The 19,926-nt window shown below is 40.4% G+C and overlaps 1 protein-coding gene across 5 annotated transcripts in view; it reads left to right on the top strand.

Annotated features, from left to right (window-relative positions):
- Positions 1-19,926, top strand: part of Amotl1 (angiomotin like 1) — a 151,654-nt gene that overhangs the window by 111,049 nt on the left and 20,679 nt on the right. For all 5 annotated transcript variants that reach the window (XM_063256213.1, XM_013151134.3, XM_003468556.5 and 2 more), the window contains exons 7-8: positions 15,205-15,350; positions 18,796-18,945. In XM_063256213.1, coding sequence (XP_063112283.1) covers positions 15,205-15,350; positions 18,796-18,945 — 296 coding nt within the window. The remainder of the gene's footprint in view (positions 1-15,204; positions 15,351-18,795; positions 18,946-19,926) is intronic.

Below are 19,926 nucleotides of genomic sequence, written 5' to 3'. Positions count from 1 at the left end.
TGTTTATTCCAGGTAGTACTCATGGGGAGAAAAATGAAGGATTCCCTAGCAAAAGGAGAAAATACAGAAGGAATATACAAGATAAGACCTTTAAAAGTTTTTCTTAGAGCTTACTTAGCAAAATGCCTTAGTTTGTAAACCATGATCTAATTGTTCTTTTCTTTCTCAGTGGAGAAACATCAGGGGAGAATGACTTATTACCATTTTAGAAAATAACAAGAAAACTCAGATATATGCAGTCACGAATATTAGTTACTTAGTGAGAGTCAACATTTAGCTAATGATGGCAATAAGGTGGAGCAAGACTAACTTGTGGTTGGCCATAATGGGTTGTTGCTTGGATAGTGAAGTCTTGAGGGCACCTCCATCAGGTTTTCCATCATTTCTATTGTTAGCATCCTGCTGGGAGAAGAGCTGTGCAGATACAGATATCAGATTTGGAGAATACTTAAAGCTTATTAGTCTGGTCACCAGAAATGCATATATCCTTCAAACCAGAGCTCAGTAGACAGCCAGCTGATGTCCTCTATGAATGGGATTGTCCCCAGAGGCTGTTGACCTGCTGGTTAAAAGTTTATCCTGAAAGTTTGATTCTGGTAGCTATCCTAGTTCAGGCCAGCCTAGGTGTAGGCATTTAACCCAATCACAGCTGCCAATACTAACCAACCACTTACCATGAGCCAACCATTGTGTTAGCCTCTGTTTAATTAATTCCTCAAGCAACCCTTTAAGATAAGTATTAAAGATGTTGTACAGATGAGGAAACTGATACATGGTAAGGTTAAGTAATGTGTTCATGGTCCTAGAATCAGGTAAGTGGAGCCCAGGTCATTCTGACTCTGCCATGGAAAAGTGACCTCCTTTTCGTGGACCAAAGTGTACAGATAGGCCACATTGTGAAAAATGGCAGTGTTGGATGCCTAGTGAGCTCAGAACAGCATCCACATTTTCCAAAAGAGGCAATTGTAGCCAAAGCAACCAGGGGTTTGCCCTTAACCCGACAGATGTTCAGTGATTAACCAATGATTAAAATTCAGGCCTCCTTTTTCTTATTTTCTTCGCCTTTTCTAACAAGTCAGCTATCAATGCTGGGAGTGAGTGAACGCATCACATTTTTATCCTGAAAACAATCCTAGGTAGCAACAAACAAAATTCTTGCAGAAAGAAGTCTGATTTGGTTGCAAATAATTTAGCCCAAAGCAGAATATATTCATAGCTTAAGTGAGTTTTATTGTAGTTAACATTTCTGTGCTCTGACTTCTTCATCTATCTTTGAATCAGAGCCAATTGTAACAGAAGGTTTTGCTGGACAGTGCAGTGCATCCTCTTCAGATACCTGCTTCCATTAAAAAAAATTTTTTTTCCCCAGAACAGAATAGGTTGGAGTATATAACATATTTTTCTCAAAATACCAGTTAAATCAAACTTCTTGCTCTTGAATTACAAAATTTAAAAATGAGAATACAATGAGTAATCGTAGTTTGGTTTTTTACAATTAGTTTTTGAGACTATTTTTAGTTCATGAATTATAGTGAGAGCCTACAGCTGTATCTTGATAGAACCAAAGATCTTTGAGGGGACAAAATGTTTGGTTTAAGTCCAGAAAACTTGGTCTTAGACCATTAAAAATAAGTTTGCATCTGCTACTAATTTTCTTTCTTGCTTGCAAAGACTGTGGTGTGGTAGAAAGGAGAAAAAAGGATATGTTCAAAGCAAGTTATAAAAGTGACAATGGGAGAGGTTGCAGAAATTAAAGGAGGGGAGAACATATAATTGCAGACAACACATTTCTTTCTCCTCCATCAGTCCTAGCATGGACCACTTTGTTCCCAAGGAATAATTTCCCTAGCGTCAAGTTCTAATCTTTGCACCAGGCTCTGGTGTTAAAACTGTCTGCCATTTAAAAGCGCCATTTTGGGGCTGGGGACTTAGCTTAGTAGCATAAGTACCTGCCTGGCAAGCGTGAGGTTGTGAGTTCGATTCTCAGTACCAAAAAAAAAAAAAGAGCCATTTTGAAAACATAGGTAGAGCTGGGCCAATCGTCAGCTCGACCAGAAAACAAATAAAAACCTGAAACATTAAAACATAGTGTATATGAATATACTGATATACACACTCATAAGCTTAAACAAATATAGGTATATGACATTAATTACATATTTTATATTGTTGTATTTATTTTAAGACATTATTTTCTATCAATCAAATTTATAGTTTAAGTGGAGTTTTATGAAATACAACCACCATCACAATCAAGATTTAGTCAGCCCTCTATCTGTAGGTTCCATATCCATGGATTCAACCAATTATGGATTGAAAATATTTGAAAAAAAAATCACATCTACAATGAACATGTATAGACTTTTTTCTTGTTATTTCTTAATACTCTATAATAACTTTACATAGCATTTACATTGTGTTAGATAAGAAATCTAGAGATGACTTTACAGAAGGATGTGCATAGATTATATGTCATTTTATATAGTAGACTGGAGCATCTTCAGATTTTAATATCTTTATAGGGTCCTGGAACCAATGCCCCTATGGGTACCAAATAATGACTGTGAAAAATGTTTGTAGTTTATAAGGCTCTACCTTTTCTCTCCAAGTAAAGTTGGCACTGCCTTCTAGAATCTGTCTGCTTATGTACACATTTCTGTACCTTCAGATTATGTTCTTTATTGTGTCCCTGTTTTATGATGTTTTCTTCATGGGAAGCAAAATTATCCAGTAAGATTTTACTTCCCCGTATCTAGAAAAAGACTAGTCTACTGTTTATCTTTTTAAATTAAGAGAAGACAAAATGAACTTGTGTTCTGTGGTAGTTACAGAAAGCTTAAGTCTTCGGAGTTGATTTGTTAATGACTCATGAAAATGCCCCATGTATCCTATTTTTATATGACATTTTAATCCATTGTCCAATTTGTTATGATATTATAAGCAGTCATATAAAAGTAGAAGTGTATTTTTATTTCAAGTAACAAGATAAAATGGAAAGTCCAACAAGGTGTTTGGAAGCAGAGCTTGATGAGTGGGTGTATATTCAGTCAAACAAGTTGGCAGGCAACAGATGTAATAAACTTAGGTAGATAGAGAAAACCTGGGAATTATACCTGTGTAAATAAAGTTTGTGGAATTAACATGCAACAGGAAGAATGACTAGATTAGAGAAAATTATATGTAAGAGAATGTTTGTAGGTATCAAATAACTATTTTACAAATCATACCTTAGATATTTTACTTGTATATTCACTTTGGGCCAAGATATCAAAGATCAATAGATAAATTATGTAAGCTACAAATATAATAAATATGTTAAGGTTTGTCTTACTACTTTTCTTTTAAGAGCAAAGTATTTATTGAGAGAAAGCTTCTGCCTTAGAGAGAGAGAGACACACACACACACAGAAGGGGTCCCAAGAGAGTTGCCAAGGACCCTGCCTTTTCTAGGGATTTTTATAGAGCAAAACCAGAAGATAAGGTGCGTCCAGGGTGGGGAAAAATGGGAACTCACAAGGTGGGCATGTGGTGAAGCAGAACTATGGTCAACAATAAGATTTCAAGTATAATTGCTCAGGTAAAATGGATTAAATTGGGATCAAATGGGCAAGTGAATCATATAGCATGTGCACATAAATACAGAAAAGGGTTTTTGCCTGTATTGGGTTGGGTTAGCAGCTCTTTCTGGCTTCCTCATACCTACCTGATACCTACTTAGAATATCAGTCACTGACATTGATCCTTTGGATGTGGCTGCATTTGTTTTATCTTTTGTCTTGAGGTCTGGCCACAGGGAGGTATGTCTTCCCAAGAGTTGCAGGGTATCTGGTTTCTGCACTTGCTCCATTGAGGGCTGAGTTCTATTCTACAATATTCTATCTATCATTCCTCCTCTGAAGAAGTACCCCAAAGTGCCATGAGGGAGTAATGGGCAATGACTGATCTGGCTTCTTTAGGCTGAAGAGGGTCATGGTTATTGATTGGCAGAAGTTCTCTACAGAGGGTGTATCTAAAGGCCCTTGATAAGCACCAGGCATTTTCATCTTGGGGAGGAACATACAACTTTAAATGTGTTCTGGTCCTGTAAGTGTGGTGCTTTTGGAAGTAGCTCCTTCTGGTTTCACCCAGAAGTTGGTTCTTTCTACTGTGTCTCAGGTTCAGTTGCCCGAGGGAGACTTGCCCAAAACACTAAGCTGGGACATGGCTTTTATATGTGTTCTCCAGGACAGGCAGAATTTTCATGTCTCATCTGACCCAAAAATGGGGTATGTGTCCCTCCTCTAAGATGATTTCCCTGTCTTGGGTGTTGCCAAACACTCATTTTCTATGGTGTTAACTGATAGGAAAGAAAGGTTGGAACAGTCTAAAGTTCTTTTTTCTAATATTAAATCCCTCTAAAAGGAAAGTAACTGAAGCAGAACAGGCTTGACATTACCTCTGTTGTGCAGAGGGGGATCAGAGCCGGTCTGTCCCAGTGAACCCTGTCCTCAAGGTCTTGAGAAGAGCCATTGACCTAGTGTCTTTTAATTGGTGGAAGGAGTCCCATATTTCATTATATAGGCATGTATAGTTTCTAAGTCTAGCTAAATTTTATTTAACAAGACCACGTTTTACAGAAGTTTATATTAAAATCTACTAGGAATGTTCTAACATTACTCTCTCTAGAGCTGTTGTTTAAATAAAGTCAAGCAAGGAATACCAGTAAATTTAGTGACTAGTTCAAATGCAACATGCATGAGAACAAGACAGGAATAGAAATATCCCGTTAAAGTAGTGTCATAACCTTGGAGCCAGGGATTTAGCCCAGCGGCATAAGCGCCTGTCTGGCATGCACAAGGTCATGAATTTGACTCCCAGTATGAAAAAAAAAGGTATCATAATCTTATAACCTTCCTATGTTTTAACTTAGATTTATCATCATTTTAACAAAACTATGAGACAACACAGAAGTAATTACAAGCAATGGGCAAAGATATAACAAAATTTGAAGCATAAAAATTTGTTGCCTAATAAGTGCCTGCCTGCAAAACGCGAGGTCGTGAGTTTTATCCCAGGTACCAAAAAAAAAAAAAAAAAAAAAATTGTTGCCTAAATGAATATTAACTAGTCCATGGTCTATGAAACAAAAACAAACTCTTACCTCCATCCAGTGATTTTGATGGAAGACCTCCAAGTGACATAGAGGAAAGAAACTCCCAACCTACTAGATGTCTAAGTTTGTGTTCTCTAAAATCGAAGAATGAATTTTAGGAAAAACAGAGATTACAAGCAGACTATTTATTGAGAGAAAGCAAACTTCTGTCCAAGATAGAGACAGAAGGGGTCCCAAGTAGGTTGCCCTGTCTTACTACTTTAGAAAATTATGAAACTTTGTAATTAGGATGTGTTACTTTGCAGTGATGAATATTGAAAGCTGTCGGATAATTTCTAAATTTTATTTTAAAGATCGAATTTTGATTTGGTCATACATCAATACTATCCCTTACTCAATAACCTACTGTTTAAACTGTCATATTTCTTCAGTATAAAATATTTTGGCCTTCTTATATTGTTAAAATCCCATAAAAGCTTTACACTTACTATGACAGAAGGTGATCCCCATATGACATAAATCCAGCAGGGAGGATAAGACAGACAGAAGCCTCTGCACCTGGGATAGAAGGAAGGACCCATTAGAGAATTAATCTTTTTCCAAGAAAGTAGCATGGGAGAGAAGCCTACCACTTGTATCATGGGACTTGAAAACAACTATTTCAGAAGAATTTTGGTGCCATACTAAGGGGCAAATTTTATTTTTCTTTTTTGAATTTGAGCAACAAAGTTTGTAGAAATCACCTATACTCAGGCTTTACCTTATTTTTCCATATTGAACTGATTTTCTAAAATACTTCTTCCTGTATTTTAATGACAACCCTTTCCACAAATGTCTGTCTCTTTTTTTAATTTTTTCTAATTTAAAATTCTTAATTTTTTTATTTTAAAAAGAAAATAAATTTTTAAAATTTTTTTAAATTTTAAGTCAGAAAAGAAAAATAAAAAGCAAAAGAGATAACAACAATATAGGTTTTCAAAACAGAATGAAAGAAATTTAACAATGGTTGTTATACTGCATATTGTCCTTTTTTTAAGAGAAAAAAAATTAAAAAAATAGAAAAACAGAAAAAAAGTAGAATAATACCAAATTCAAAAAAAATTAACATCATAAAATTGCTAGTTGATGCATTACCCATTGTCGTCTTAAAGATAGTTGCTAAAGTCACAAAATCAAAGCACAAAAAGTGGCTAGACACTCCAACAGTGACAGTGCAAAACCCTTCTATTCAATGATCCAACAGAAATTCAGTAATATGGTTATCTAACATACTATGCATACTGTTATACTCTTTAGAGCACTTTCCTTCCCTTTCACTTTCACAGTATTTATTATACTTTTTGGATCTCATTATTCACTGTCTCTTTGGGAAAAAGTTCTTATTCAAGAGAAAGATTACCCGAAAGCCCACTGTGTAAAATGCCTGCCGTCTGAGGAGATTTTTGCCTAACAGTGGGATGTAGTCTTCAAAACTCTCCCTCCTACCTAAGTCTTCCCCTGAAAGTTTTCCACTGCTATAACAGAATACCTGGGGTTGAGTACTTTATACAGAAATGTTTTGCTCATGGTTTGTGAAACTGAGTGCCCAAGATCAGACAGCCCCATATTAAGCTTTAGTGAGGGCCTTCTGACTGCATCACACTATGGCATCCAAAGCAACGTGCTCAGGACGTGGTGAGACAAGAAATCAGAGGGACTCCAGGGACCTGCCAGGCTTACAATAACCACGCGCTCAAATGTTTTGAGAACAAATGCACATCCCTAGACAAAAGGAATGCCTTTGTGACTATTATTTTCTACAGAACTCACTGCTTTAAGGGCACCAGTATCAACACTGCCACCCTGGGAACCAGCTTCCAGCTTAAGGGGGTCAAATTCAAACCATATCCAAACCACAGGAGCCTGATACCTCCCTACCTTCTTCCTTCTCTCAGTCCGAGGACTCCATAGAGCCTAGTTTGATTTGAATTGTTTTTCCTGGTTTTTCTCTTGCAGACTGATTTAAAAACAGCTTACTGTCTCAACCATTTAAAAAAGCCATACTTAAATGTTCTTGTGTTTGTCAGTGAATGTACTTAACCACCTACTCACATCCTGTGTCTCCATTGCCTGGGGACCTTTGGTTGCACACCCTCGACTGAAATAACAAGGTACATTTCCCGAGAAACTTTATCTTTAAAAAGACACTTTATCTTTAAAAAAACCACCAATCTAGTTTTCCGGGCCTGCCTTGTGTTACTTTTCTGTTTGCGAATTAACAAGTCTTTTGAAAGATTATCTTTCATGTTGTTTTGCATCAAATAAGCTACCAGTGAATAGATTCCTCTCATGTGAGACAAATAGTCTTTGGTTCCAATTGTATTTTAGGGCTCTTGGTGTTCATAATTTGACTGTCAAACTTGGGTGAAGAGGTGTGGGGAGATGTTAAGAAGGGGACCCTGAGAATGAAATGTCTTTGAGGCAGAATTATCTCAAATACTTTTGTAGGCAGCAAAGTAAGTGAAATGTCCTGTTATTGCCTTTATACTCTCACAGCCTCTGATAAAAAGAAATTACCTTTGGATTAACAAGGACTTCCTAATGGAGCTGATCCCTCAACTGCCCCACAGATTGTAGCTGACCCTTGGAATAGAATCCTCCCCAATTTGTGTTCAGTGTTCTAGGAGAGGATGTTGGAGTTTGGAGCTGCTTCTTAAAGAAGCAGCAGAAGAAATGTTAAGAAGAGTAATTTGGCAGACAATTTTAGGACTTCTTTTCATAAGAATGAGTACATTTCATCAGTATTGTGAATTTTCTAGTTACCAGAACTGATACTATTACTGTTGATTGGCATAAACCCATGGTTTTCTTTTTTGTCTTTTTATCGGTACCCGGGATCAAACTCATAACTGCCTGCTTGCAAGGCAGGCGCTTAGGCCGCTGAGCTAAATCCCCAGCCCAAACCCATGGTTTTCTTAAGCTATCAAGTTCTTTCAGGATAGAGAAAGGAGTAGAGGTATAAAGGAAGAAAAGTGTCATGGTGAACTTTTTGTTACCTCCCCCCCAAAAGTCCACCTTTGCTAGTTTTAAGCCCCAGTAAGAGGACTGACTGTATTTTAAGTTTATGCTGATAAGTATAGCCCATAGGCAGTTAGTGCAGGCGGGCCTTCCAAGACCTGGAAGCCAGAGCTGGAAAATCTGAGAATCAAGTCACAGTTTGTATTTGGGAATCAGCTGTCTGAAAGAATCTCTTTCTCTTGCCTTGCCATAGACCGTCATCCTCCGTGTGTGTCCATCTGCTTGATCTTCATTCCCATCAGTGTTTCCCGTAAGGCTTTTCTGTGGTCCTCCCAGCCACACATTTGAACCCTACCCTGAGTGGGGTTGCCTATTCTGTTAGTGTCACTGCCTATCCCGGGTTCCCACCTGATTCTCAAGTGAAAGACTGATTAAAAGAGCTTGGATCAAGTTACCTGCAGGTTTGATCAGCTATCCAGTGATAGAGGTCACTACCAAGGGTTAGAGGAGAACTGTTTCATGCTACAGATGGGTCTCCTTGCCAGACCTTAACCCTGCGAATAAGGAAGTGTCACAGGCAGGCCTTTGAAATAGGGGATTGGCTAAGCAGATGACATGAAAATTGTCTACTCCATAGAGAATTCCCGATTAGGAAGCACCTGTCTTTTGCAAACCCTTCCCTACCCTACCCACACAGAGGGCCTGGGTGCCATCTTCCATGTCTCCCTTTATACTCCTACCAAACCTTTGTGTGTGGCCCCTTCTCCACACACAAACATCCTTTACACTCTCAGCACACAGAGCATCCCAGAGGCTTTTATATCTGTAAAATCAGTTTCGTTAGTCAACATATTTCTAGTCCTTGGCTTTTTAGAAAAGGTTGTGTGGATTATGCTACCTTCTCTGCCTTTAATGCTCTTACCATTTCTAGGAGAATAAAAATCATCCTTAAATCCAGTTTGTTAAGGCTCAAACCTTTGTCCTATCTTGAAGGAAGAGGGATAATTTTTAAGTCACCCCTTCATTGAGCTGGCAGCAGCTGGACTCTTCCGTTCCTTCAGCAATATGGACCGTAAGGAAAAAATGTGTCAAAAAAACTCCTTGTGTAAGAAAAGCTTAGAGAATTAATTCTTATTTAAGAAGGGTCAGGGTACAACTTTGCTCTCTCCTCCTGAGTTCCAGGCAGAAGATGGAGCACTGAATTAAAACAGCAGGACGGCACACCCTCACCCTCTGGATTTCTCAGCAGAAGTTACCAGCGCCCACAGTCCCATCATTGGTTAGCAGGGAGTTCAGAGCTCAAGTAGTCACTAGGGAAACTGTTTCAGTAGGCTGCCCACTTTGAATTGGCAAGGAGAAAGGGACTGGTTTGAAGTAGAAGCTTAATTTCTAGTTTCCATCCACATCTGTTTCTTGGAGCAAGGAAACTCAAGTGGAACTCCACTGACCTTTTACCAGTATCACAACTCCTGTTGCTTCAGTTTTCCCATTTTTTAATGCAGCTAATGTAAGTATCAAAAAAGGTTCAGTTTAAAGCTCTTGGCTCGGTCCCTGAAATGTGGTAAGTCCCCCTGGGAATGTGCTAGTTATTATTATTTATCAAGTATCTGTTGTGTGCCAGGTCCCCTTTCATCAGTAGTTGTTCTAATTCTCAACAGCAGGCCTGTTAAATACATCTTGTTAGTTTCATTTGAGGAAATGGAGTCTAGAGAGATGAAGTCACATGTCCAAGGTCGACTGATAGGTGAAGGTGCCAGAATCAAACTGGGCTGGCCAGGCTTCAGAGCCTGTGCCGTGGCTCTCCTGGCTTAGACAAGAGTCGGGAGTAAACTGTATGAGCACACAACCTTCTGTGTGAATGGGCTGTGGGCCATCAGGCTAAACAGCTCCCTGCTCCACACAGTTTTGGGTAATTCATATCCACTGAGTAAACACACCATTCTGGGCAAGAATTCCCTTGTGTCAACTTGCCTGTTTTAGGAATTCTCAGTGTATACATTGGAACCTGACCAAAAATTCAGTGTAGGATTGGTCTTTCTTGAGAACCATCCCAAAGAGGCGTAGCTAATAATAAACTGAAGGGGCCTTCCTGTCAGGTGACTTCACTCGTGGTCTCTCCTTTGGTACTTCTCAAAGGATGTCTTTTTAGGCGAAAGTCAGATACACCTCAGAGTTTCCACCTCTTCAAGGAGCTGGGGAGCTCAGCTGTCCCACTGTGGATCACTGCCTTAAACCCCCTTACCGTGGCTGTAACCTTAGACATTATCTCTTGTGTTCTCATAGACCTTCTGCATGCATTTGTTTAGAGAAACTGCTCGTATTGCCTTTGCCTGTGTCTGGGCCTCTCTTGCCAGATTGAGAGCATTGCTACCTCCTGCTGACCTTGTATCCCTCCGAGTTTATCATACTTCTGGAACAATAATAATAGTAATAACCAATGTTATTATTGCCAAGGGTTGAGAGTTCTTTTTGCTCAATTCAGATCTAAATTGTGAATCAGTGCAATGTAACTCCTAGAGTTCCTGATGCCATCAGATGAACTGGGTAATGCTGGGTGCCAAACCGCTGCTGCTGGCTACTGTCATCCAACACTAGCTTGTCTCAGAAGGACAAGTGCCTCCAGGTGCTGCTCTTTGCTGCTTCTCTTCCCTGGCGGCTGGTCTCTGGGGCTCTTCAGGGCTAACAGTGCCTAGTATTTATTGCTCTTTCTGTTGAAATGACCATTCTATCCACACTACTCAGGATAAAAATCCTGAATAGATTTATAGGATCTTGAGAAATTAATCACAAGCAGATTTACAGGACCACCAAAGCATATCTGCAACACCACTTGTTCTGCAGCATGTGGGGTCAGTACACCAGAGGGAGCCCTCATGGACTGATCCAAGAAGGGTGAGGGGAGTGCTGCTTACATAGCTGCTGAAGACCTGTGCTTGAGCCAAGTGCAGGGCCACAGTTGGTTTAAATTTGAGCCTGTTGATGGATTCAAGCACTGGGCTGTGGTTAGTCCAGACGACTGCAGGCCTCCAATGTAGTGGCAGCTGTCATGGCAGCGAGTCAGTGAGGAAACAGGAAAGCTATTTAACTGACAGCTATCACACAGTCGGGGAAAATGGCAAAGCCGAAAGATGGGGATCTTCAGAAGGCTACCTGTGTTCATTACAGATAATCAGAGTTTAAGGGGGGGGGGGTGTTAACACTGGGCCCAGATCCTCCCCATAGAAGCCACAGCATGGTGCCATCTCCTACAGCATATAAAGTAGCAGAAGCAGGAGAGAAGCACAGCTGCTGAGAGCCACACTGTGCTCATGTGAGAGCAAACTGCCAAAGAGTGGCTGCTGAATAACCAGGAGGATACCAAGTCCATGCAAGGTTGAGGGGAATTAATTGGAGTTGGGGGGCACAGTAATTACCAGTTAAACCATGCACCCCATCAGACTAGCACAGGAAAAACAAGAGTCAGGGCTTCTCCTCTGTCTCACTATGGTAGTTGACATTTATTGGGTCTTCCTGTGTGGTTTTTGAAGTAGGTAGTATGGTGATCTTTAAAGGAAAACAAACAAACAAACAAAAACACCATGAAGGTTTGTTTACTTTCAAAGTCACAAAATTTTAAGCGGTATAAGTGGGTATGAACTCAAGCAGCTTGTGTCTGCAACCATGTTTTTAATTACTGTTCTGTGTTGCCTACATGTAGTAGAAGCTTAATAATACTTGTTTACAGATACATGTGAATGTAATTGCTGTTTTGAGGAATGTGATTTACAGTAATGAACCACATTATAACAGGGCCCTCTGCAACACATCTCAGTGTGCTCTCCTAGGGTAGACAGTTTCTGTGAATATGCATTAGGAAAGTACAAGTTCTGCCTCTCTCATTCATGAGCACACTTCTATGGGAAAAATCACTTCTACTCTTTGTTAATGTCCTAAACTGGATAATTATTACTAATGGTTTCTACCTCATATGGTAAACATAGAGCAAAGAAAATATTATCAAGAGTATAACTAAAAGGAATGATATAAGTAACACAGGACTCATTTGACAAACATGAGTAGAGATTGTTATTATCACTATTATAATGAACACTGTTTTAAAAACTTTGTAATTGAGAGTACTACTTCCAGCCAATGGGCAGGAGGCTCTGAGCCAGTGTGAGTGATAAAATCTGTCTCCAAACTCAAGACAGAAATGTTTTGACCCACATATTTCACAGGTCTTCAGGTCATTCCAGAGCAAATGAAACCTTTATGAAATATTTGTACCTTTCTTTATAATATAAAACATGGAGTTTGGGAAGCTGAGGCAGAATGTAAACTGGTACCCATGGTCAGTACTAACCATCTAGTTAGTAGTGGCTTCTAAATGAACAATGGGCAGAGGCCAAGTGGATAGCTAGGTGTCAAAGACTGGTAGATTGCAAAGATGCTGGATACCTAAAGCTATCAAGAGCTGCACTATATTGTTCAGCTGGCATTGAACTAGGCACACCAGAGAGATTTATTTACTCAGCAATGTTACTTAACCAGGTCCTCTTTTTAGGCCCAAGGAGTCAAAAAAAAACAAACAAACAGATAAAGTCCCAAATATTCAGGACCATTTTCATTAACAGGGAAATCACAACAACACTGTGATATAAATGTTATCATTTCCTTTTCATAAATAAGGGAGCCAAGGCTCAAGAGAGTTTAAGTAGCTTGCTCGGGGTCTCATATTGGAATGTGGTGGACTTGGGGTTGTAATCTAGGTCTTTGATGAGTAAATCTGTTCTTTAGTCAAATGTGATACTACGTTTCAAGAGATAGCGAATGCTGGACACCTATGCATGCCTGTGTGTATGTGTTGGTGGGGAGAAGTAGTTTAAAACTCTACCTAGATAGTTGTCATCATATAGCAATAATTATGATCATCAATTTGCAAAAGGAGCTTTGTAAGTTCTGTTCATGAGCTCAACCTGTCATTTTATTGCTTCTGATCAAAATCTAAGTAGTTCCCTCAACTAAAGCATAATTTTTATGCCTAGGTTGATAAGCAGGTAGTAGCTCTGGCATATACTGGCTCATTCCCTGACATTCCTGCCTATTAACTGGGTGCCTCCAGGCCTGGACAAGGCCAGCAGGCACTGTGCGTGTTGAAACTTTCCAAACCCAGGGAACTAGTGCTCAGATGCCAGTGAGTTTGAATGGAACGAGTAAAGTGCGATGGTCCACTCAAGGTTATGATGGTGCGGCCCAGAGTTGAGAGGGAGGAGCTGCTCACCTTTTGGTCAGCCCTCTTGTATGACCATTTCCCATAGATTGAAAGAGATTTGTAGACAACATTTCAAATGCCAGTGAAAGAGAAAAGCGAGAGGGCGTTTTAGTCACTGCAGTGGGGTATAAAACCTAAAGACAGTGTTCTGTACTGTGTAGGATCTTGGTGAACCCACTTTGCTTTTAGGGCCTGCTTGTGTTTCCAGAACACATAGCCACGACTGAGCTTTCCAAGTTAGCTCATTCAGTCTGTCTATTCTGAGGCTGTTCCATCACCCTCTAATGCCATTGACATAACTTCAGAATGCCAGAATTTTGTGCAGTCAGTGGAAAAGGACATCCTAGTGGGACATCAGGAGTCCCAGATCCTGGCTCTGCCCGAGCTGGCAGAGGACCTGTATTCCCTTGAACTTAACTTTTCTCACTGGATGTGGATGGTTTTTGTGATCCCTTCTGGCTGTACAGTCGTGATTTTATTGTCTGATATTTGTAGCATTATAGTGTCTTTTTAATTTTCACGCCCTGTATTCAAAGCCACAATTTTTGTTCTGTTAGTACACCATTATCTCTTCCCAGCCTATAGTGCTGGTCGTTAATGTCCAGTAGCAATTTGTTAAAGTAGTAAATGACTCCACCTGGGAGGAGATAATGAGTGAGTCCATCCACTGGTCACATGACGTTGTGCCTTCACACCTTGGACTTTGTGTTGTAGTATGGGTTGCTAGGGGGATTGTGATAACTGGTATGAAGCATTTGAATGATGTGGGCACAACTGCTGCTATTGCTATAATTACATATCTCACTTTCTATGACAATGGAATAATGTGCAAGTGGTTTTATAACCACTTCTTATCAGTAATGTTTTTTTTCTATGTCATTATCATTCTCTTATTTAATTTTCATGGCTATGTGCTATTCTGACAACTTTTTTTTTGTGGTACCAGGAATTCTTATGCCACTGAGCTACATCCCCTGCCCTCTGTGTGCTGTTCTGTTGTAGAGTTTACAATAGTTGGTTTCACCAGTCTCTTACTCTAATTCATTCAGGTTTTTCCATGTTATAAACAACATACCTAAATAATTTACTTTGAAAAGAAAATTTATGGCTTTTGTAACAGAATACATATTTTCCATAAGAAATATTTATTTCCAGACCTCTCCTGTTAATTTAGAACAGAAGTGTGGATAAGCAGGTGGATAGAAATGACTAAAACCACACCAGCCTGGATCCCACATACAAAGAAGCTGTGACTGTTGTTACATTCACATTGCATGAGAGAAGAGCAGTTTTCTTAATCCAAAACCTTGTCCCTTCTTCATCTTGATCAGAACTAGGAGAAAATGCATGGCCAGATCATATGGAAAGAGGATCCAATTGTAAATTGGAGCCCTGAGCTCAAAGCTCCCCTCTGCTATCTGGTGCAAGAAAAAGAGTTCATCAATTTTTATATGAATAAAAGTATTATTAGTACTGAAAATGCCTGCCTTTTCATTGTAGGCTTACAAGATGCAATCATGAAAAGTTGTGAACATTAAAATCAATGTAGGAAGTACAAGACTAAGTTGAAGCACTAAAGGCATTGTTGTAGAGAAGTGAGTTGTAGAGAATATGGGCTTGCTAGTTCTTGTTTGCTCCGGATCTCTTCAGCTGTGACCTGGAATGTCTCTAGGGTTAACGGTGGTTTTTGAGAAAGCTCTCACCTTATACACCATTGCAATTAAGAGGGAGCAATAGCAGTAATTCAATCTTTTACTGTTTGCATGCTTTTTTATTCCTAATCCTTGCCAGATGTAGATTGGCAGTGAGCCCAGAGACTGAGCACTTTCTGAGAAAAGTAGTTTTGTTCTTTTCTCCCATCTAGACAAAGAATTCTTGAAGGAAAAGGAGAAATTAGAAATGGAGTTAGCAGCAGTGCGAACTGCAAGTGAGGATCATCGGAGACACATTGAGATCCTGGACCAGGCTTTGAGCAACGCCCAGGCCAGAGTCATCAAGCTGGAAGAGGAGGTGAGACCAGGCTTAAAGGTTGGGAAGGAGAGGGAGGCAGAGCCCAGGGGGCCACCACTTCCGTTTTCTAACTCAGCTACTTTACAGAGCCAGTTATAAGGACCTGACACTGTGGGTGTGGGAACTTCCCAAGTAAAAATGAATAAAAGCAGTCCCTTACTCAAATTCATTCAGGTTTTTCAATTTATCCACCCCAGAGTCAGGCAAAGCATGAAAGGCACACATGAATGCCATCACAAAGAGCTCCACAGCCTGAGGGCCCAGCCCAAAGCCTGTTGGACTGGAAATAAATGGAAGGACTAGAAACCACTGGTGCCTCTACAACAGAGAGAGAAACAGTTTTTTAAAATAGCCCAATTGCTGTGTCTTTGGGCTTCCAGTTGAAGAGAAGGCAACAGTTGTCTAATGAGGTGTGATAGGAGTGGCATTTAGCAAATCTGTCTCCAGTTTGCAGAAGTTGTCTGGGCCCTGCAGCACCCCCATATCCTCAATCTAGGGATCTTTGGTACCATTCAGGCATTACAGATTTGGTAGTTTCTTAATAAGTCAACCTTGTAAATTTGGTGAGGTGAACTTTCTCTTTAAAGTGGAGTGAGGTATCAGAACAGTCATTTCTGGGGTCTACCCTAGGTCATCTGGGCTATAGAGGCTGAGACAAGAGGAGGTGAGGTGTAGCCCCACACACCAGAGTTTGTGCCTGTACTTTCAACCTGCTGTGGTGGCAGCACCTCTAGGTTACCAGGGCTGGATGCGGCAGGGTCCACGGTGGGGAGTAGACTCTCAGTCTTAAGGTTTAACTGAGATAGTCTATATCAATTTGTAGCTTTGTGCTTGGAAAATAGAAAACAGTAATATCATTCATCCTACTGTTACTAATTTTACTTACTAATTTTCCAAAAACAGCTGGGAGAAAAGTTATTACTTCAAATAGCATCTCCTGATGAAGGTAACTCAGATATACCCACAACTTCAACAGCAAGGGAGACACTGCTGTAGAGGAAAATATTTATGCAAACAAGGATGTTGTCCATTAGAAGCTTTTAAAATCCGGCAAGTTCCATGTAGAAACTCTGATTTTTAACAGTGGGAGGATCCTAGACAGCGGCCCAGAGTGTCTTCCTTGTCACCATAGAAACTGACCTCAACCCCTCAGGGCAGGAGGCCTGCTTTGAGGAACAAGGCCTATACTTCTTATTTTGTCATTCCTGAATTTGCTTCTTCAGGATCATTTCCCTGTGTGTAGTAACAGAAAATTACAATTTTAAAAAATTTTTAGGAGTCCCTTGATGATAGGCTCTACAAAATCACCATTATGGACTTTTTTTTATCATTGTTTTTAGGTAACATCTTTGTTCGATTGAATGAAGCCTTTCCAAAATGACTCATGTGTCTGGCTTTCCATCTCCTTGCTCTTAGTAGTTTCTTCCAAAGAGTCTTAATTCAGTCCAGATGACTGATACCCAGAGCCCACCATAGTTTATCATGCAGGTTAAGAGTGCACAGGAGAACCAGGCTGCCGGAACAGGGTACATGAGCTCCATGACACACTAGAAGTGTGACCTTCAGCAAGTCACTTGGATTCCTGTCCTCAGATTCTCCTCTTCTAATGGGGATAATTAAAGACTTTACCTCTTACTGTAAGGATTAAATGGGATGGTGCATGTAAAACACAAGGCTTGTGTTGTACTGCTCAGAAAATGTTGGCTGAGATAACCACTGTTATTAATCATCCTCCCTGTGATATGTTTCATGCTAGACTTAAGGTTTATATAAAGGTGAAGGAGACAGAACCATGCCTTCTAGGATCTTGATATAACTTAGGAATGGTGTTCATTCATTTACTTATTAAACAAACGTATATTAGGTGCCCAGGGACTGTTCCAGGCATTGAGCACACACTGTTCCTGACCAACAGGAACTAAAGTAGGCAGATCTTGTAGTGCTTGTAATCTGAGGGCTCTGCAGAAAACTGTATGCAATAGAATGTACAGTAACTGGGGCATGAATGAAAACACACAAATTATTTGACCCAATGAGGCTTCTGAGAATTGCAAACTTGCACGTTAGTAGGTTCTCAAAAGTCTACTAAATTGAGTTGAATAGTCAAAAGCACAATGAGTGTAAAAGACCATGTAACAACTCACCCCCAAAACAGATGAATAAATATCTGTTAAGTTGATGTCCATCCCTTGAAATATTAGAAGCATCTCCATTTTAATCCAGTGGCTTTGAATAAGAAAAGACAGCGGCCCAGCTCATGGCAGTGTTTCCTGCTAAGTCAGAAATCTCAAGGAGCCGCAAGCTGCTAGGTCACTAGCATATGGCAACTTGGCTGTGTGATCAAGGCTTGAGTTCAGGCCTGAGTCATCTGCAGGCATCTGCACACTCAGCACAGAACAACAGGAAGTAGCAGCTGGTGTCTTCTCACCTGGGACCAGGTCTAGTAAATATCTCTCTCTGATTTTTGGCACCAGCCCATTCCCAGAATGACAGAAGTATGTCTGGATGTATAAACATGGGCCAAACTTCCGATTAAGACAAAACAGTATGGGTAAGAGTTTAAAGTAATGGATCATGATTTTAAATCCATTAAGTCATTTTAAGCTTAATTTTCATTTCCTGAAGTCATTTTGTTGAATATTCATTATGCCTTTCCTGCCTCTTCAGGGCTGTCAACTCAAGGTCTCTGAAATCTTTAGTTCATAAATACTTGTAATAAATTTTTATACATGAATGGATATACATGTGCATATATATATGCACACACACATAATTTTTTTTTTTTTTTTTTGTCTTTTTCTTTTTCATCAGTACCGGGGATCGAACTCACGACCGCCTGCTTGCAAGGCAGGTACTTATGCCGCTGAGCTAAATCCCCAGCCCCACATAATTTCTTTGTAGCAAAAATATTTATCAAAGAAAAATTAAAATTCTTATTCTTTATTCATAATATTCTTTACACGGCAATTACTATTTGGCCATACAGATAAACACAGTTAATCCTTTAGGTATTTATTTCCAGTATTTTTATTCATAGACCAATACATACATGAAAATAGTTGTGATAATGTACGTAATTTTTTATTTGAATTTTTTCATTTAACATTATAGAATAAGTGTTTCTTCATGGTATTCAAAACTGTATTAACCTCATTGTCAGTGACTGCAAATGCTATAATTATTAAGAAATAACCAAGTGTTAAGCTCAAAACTGTACAGGTTACCAAAAGCAGGTATTTCCACAGGGTCTTTTATTCCAAACATCCTAGCCATAACTGATAAGCTGTGTGTAAAAATTTTTTGTCAGAACACACCTGAGGGAGAGGAAAAGCGAGGCGCCCACACCTGCACTAGAAGTAGGATTTCCAGGAAGTCTGACTGCCACCTCCATTCCAACATTACAGTCATGGGGCTCAACTCTGCTTTTTCACTCTTTTTCCCTCAGCTACGAGAGAAGCAAGCCTATGTGGAGAAAGTGGAGAAGCTGCAGCAGGCTCTGACACAGCTGCAGTCTGCGTGTGAGAAGCGAGAGCAGATGGAGCGCAGGCTGCGGACCTGGCTGGAGAGAGAGCTGGATGCGCTGAGGACCCAGCAGGTGAATTAAATTCATTCAGCAAACATGTAGTGCCCTCGAGAGCCAGCCACTGCTCCCTGCACTGAGGGAATTTCCCTGTCCTGAAACCCAGCCACTAGAGGGGACGTTGAGAGGTCCACTCACTGTGGAGAAATGAACTTCCTCAGAGAGAGGAATCACCACCTCGGGGCTGTGAGAGGGAAGGCAACTTCACATTTGAGTTGGACCTTGCAGGGTGATGTATTGGACATTCAGGGCCAAGAACATAGAGAACGTTTAAAGGAAAGGGTCATGAAGTGCAGGGCAAGTCCAGAGCACCTAGGTCCCGTGGGGTCTGTCCATTGAGGGGGCCAGTGAGGGTGCAGTGGCCCATTTGTGGAAGGCATTTGGTCAAGTGTAGAGAATAGGCTTCCTTCTACAATTGAAAGATGGCACTGCAGTCAACACCTTGCAGGGCAGATGGTGAAGTCGGGGAGACCTGTATGACGACTCTTAATAGGGTCTAAGGGAGTCCATGTAGGAGCTAAAGGCAAGAGCTAGTAAAAGCTGAAATTAACAGGACACTAATTGCTGTGTTTTTAGAGGTAAGCAGGGAAATAGTTCAGGACCGCTCCTGGGGAGTAATTTTGTCTCTAAGCTGCAATTCCTTCTGCCTCTGCCTGTAACGCCGTGATAATGTCACTTAGCTATGAATAAGCGTGGAGTAGAATGCTTCACCCAGGGCCTGTGTGCTCCTAAGCAAAGAGGAAGTCTGGCAGGAAAGCTCCACTCCAGACTGACGAGAGACTCCAGCTGCTAATGAGCCTAGGCTTCTCCATTATCTGCCAGGATGGTAGGCATAGCCTGCTATGCAGCTATGGAGAGTGTGCTTTCATTTGGGTTCCCAGGGAAGTGTAAGGCAGGCTCCGTGGAATTATCTACTGCATAGGTCCTGGTCGTTGTGGTTGAACTCTTGAAAACACTTGAACACATGTATTCAGGCCAGCTTGGTCCCTCCTGCGT

The sequence above is a fragment of the Cavia porcellus genome, unplaced genomic scaffold (assembly GCF_034190915.1).
Source record: "Cavia porcellus strain 051 isolate PalLab524CR breed Dunkin Hartley unplaced genomic scaffold, mCavPor4.1 scaffold_9, whole genome shotgun sequence".
NCBI lineage: Eukaryota > Metazoa > Chordata > Mammalia > Rodentia > Caviidae > Cavia > Cavia porcellus.
This window is presented reverse-complemented; position numbering and strand designations above follow the sequence as displayed.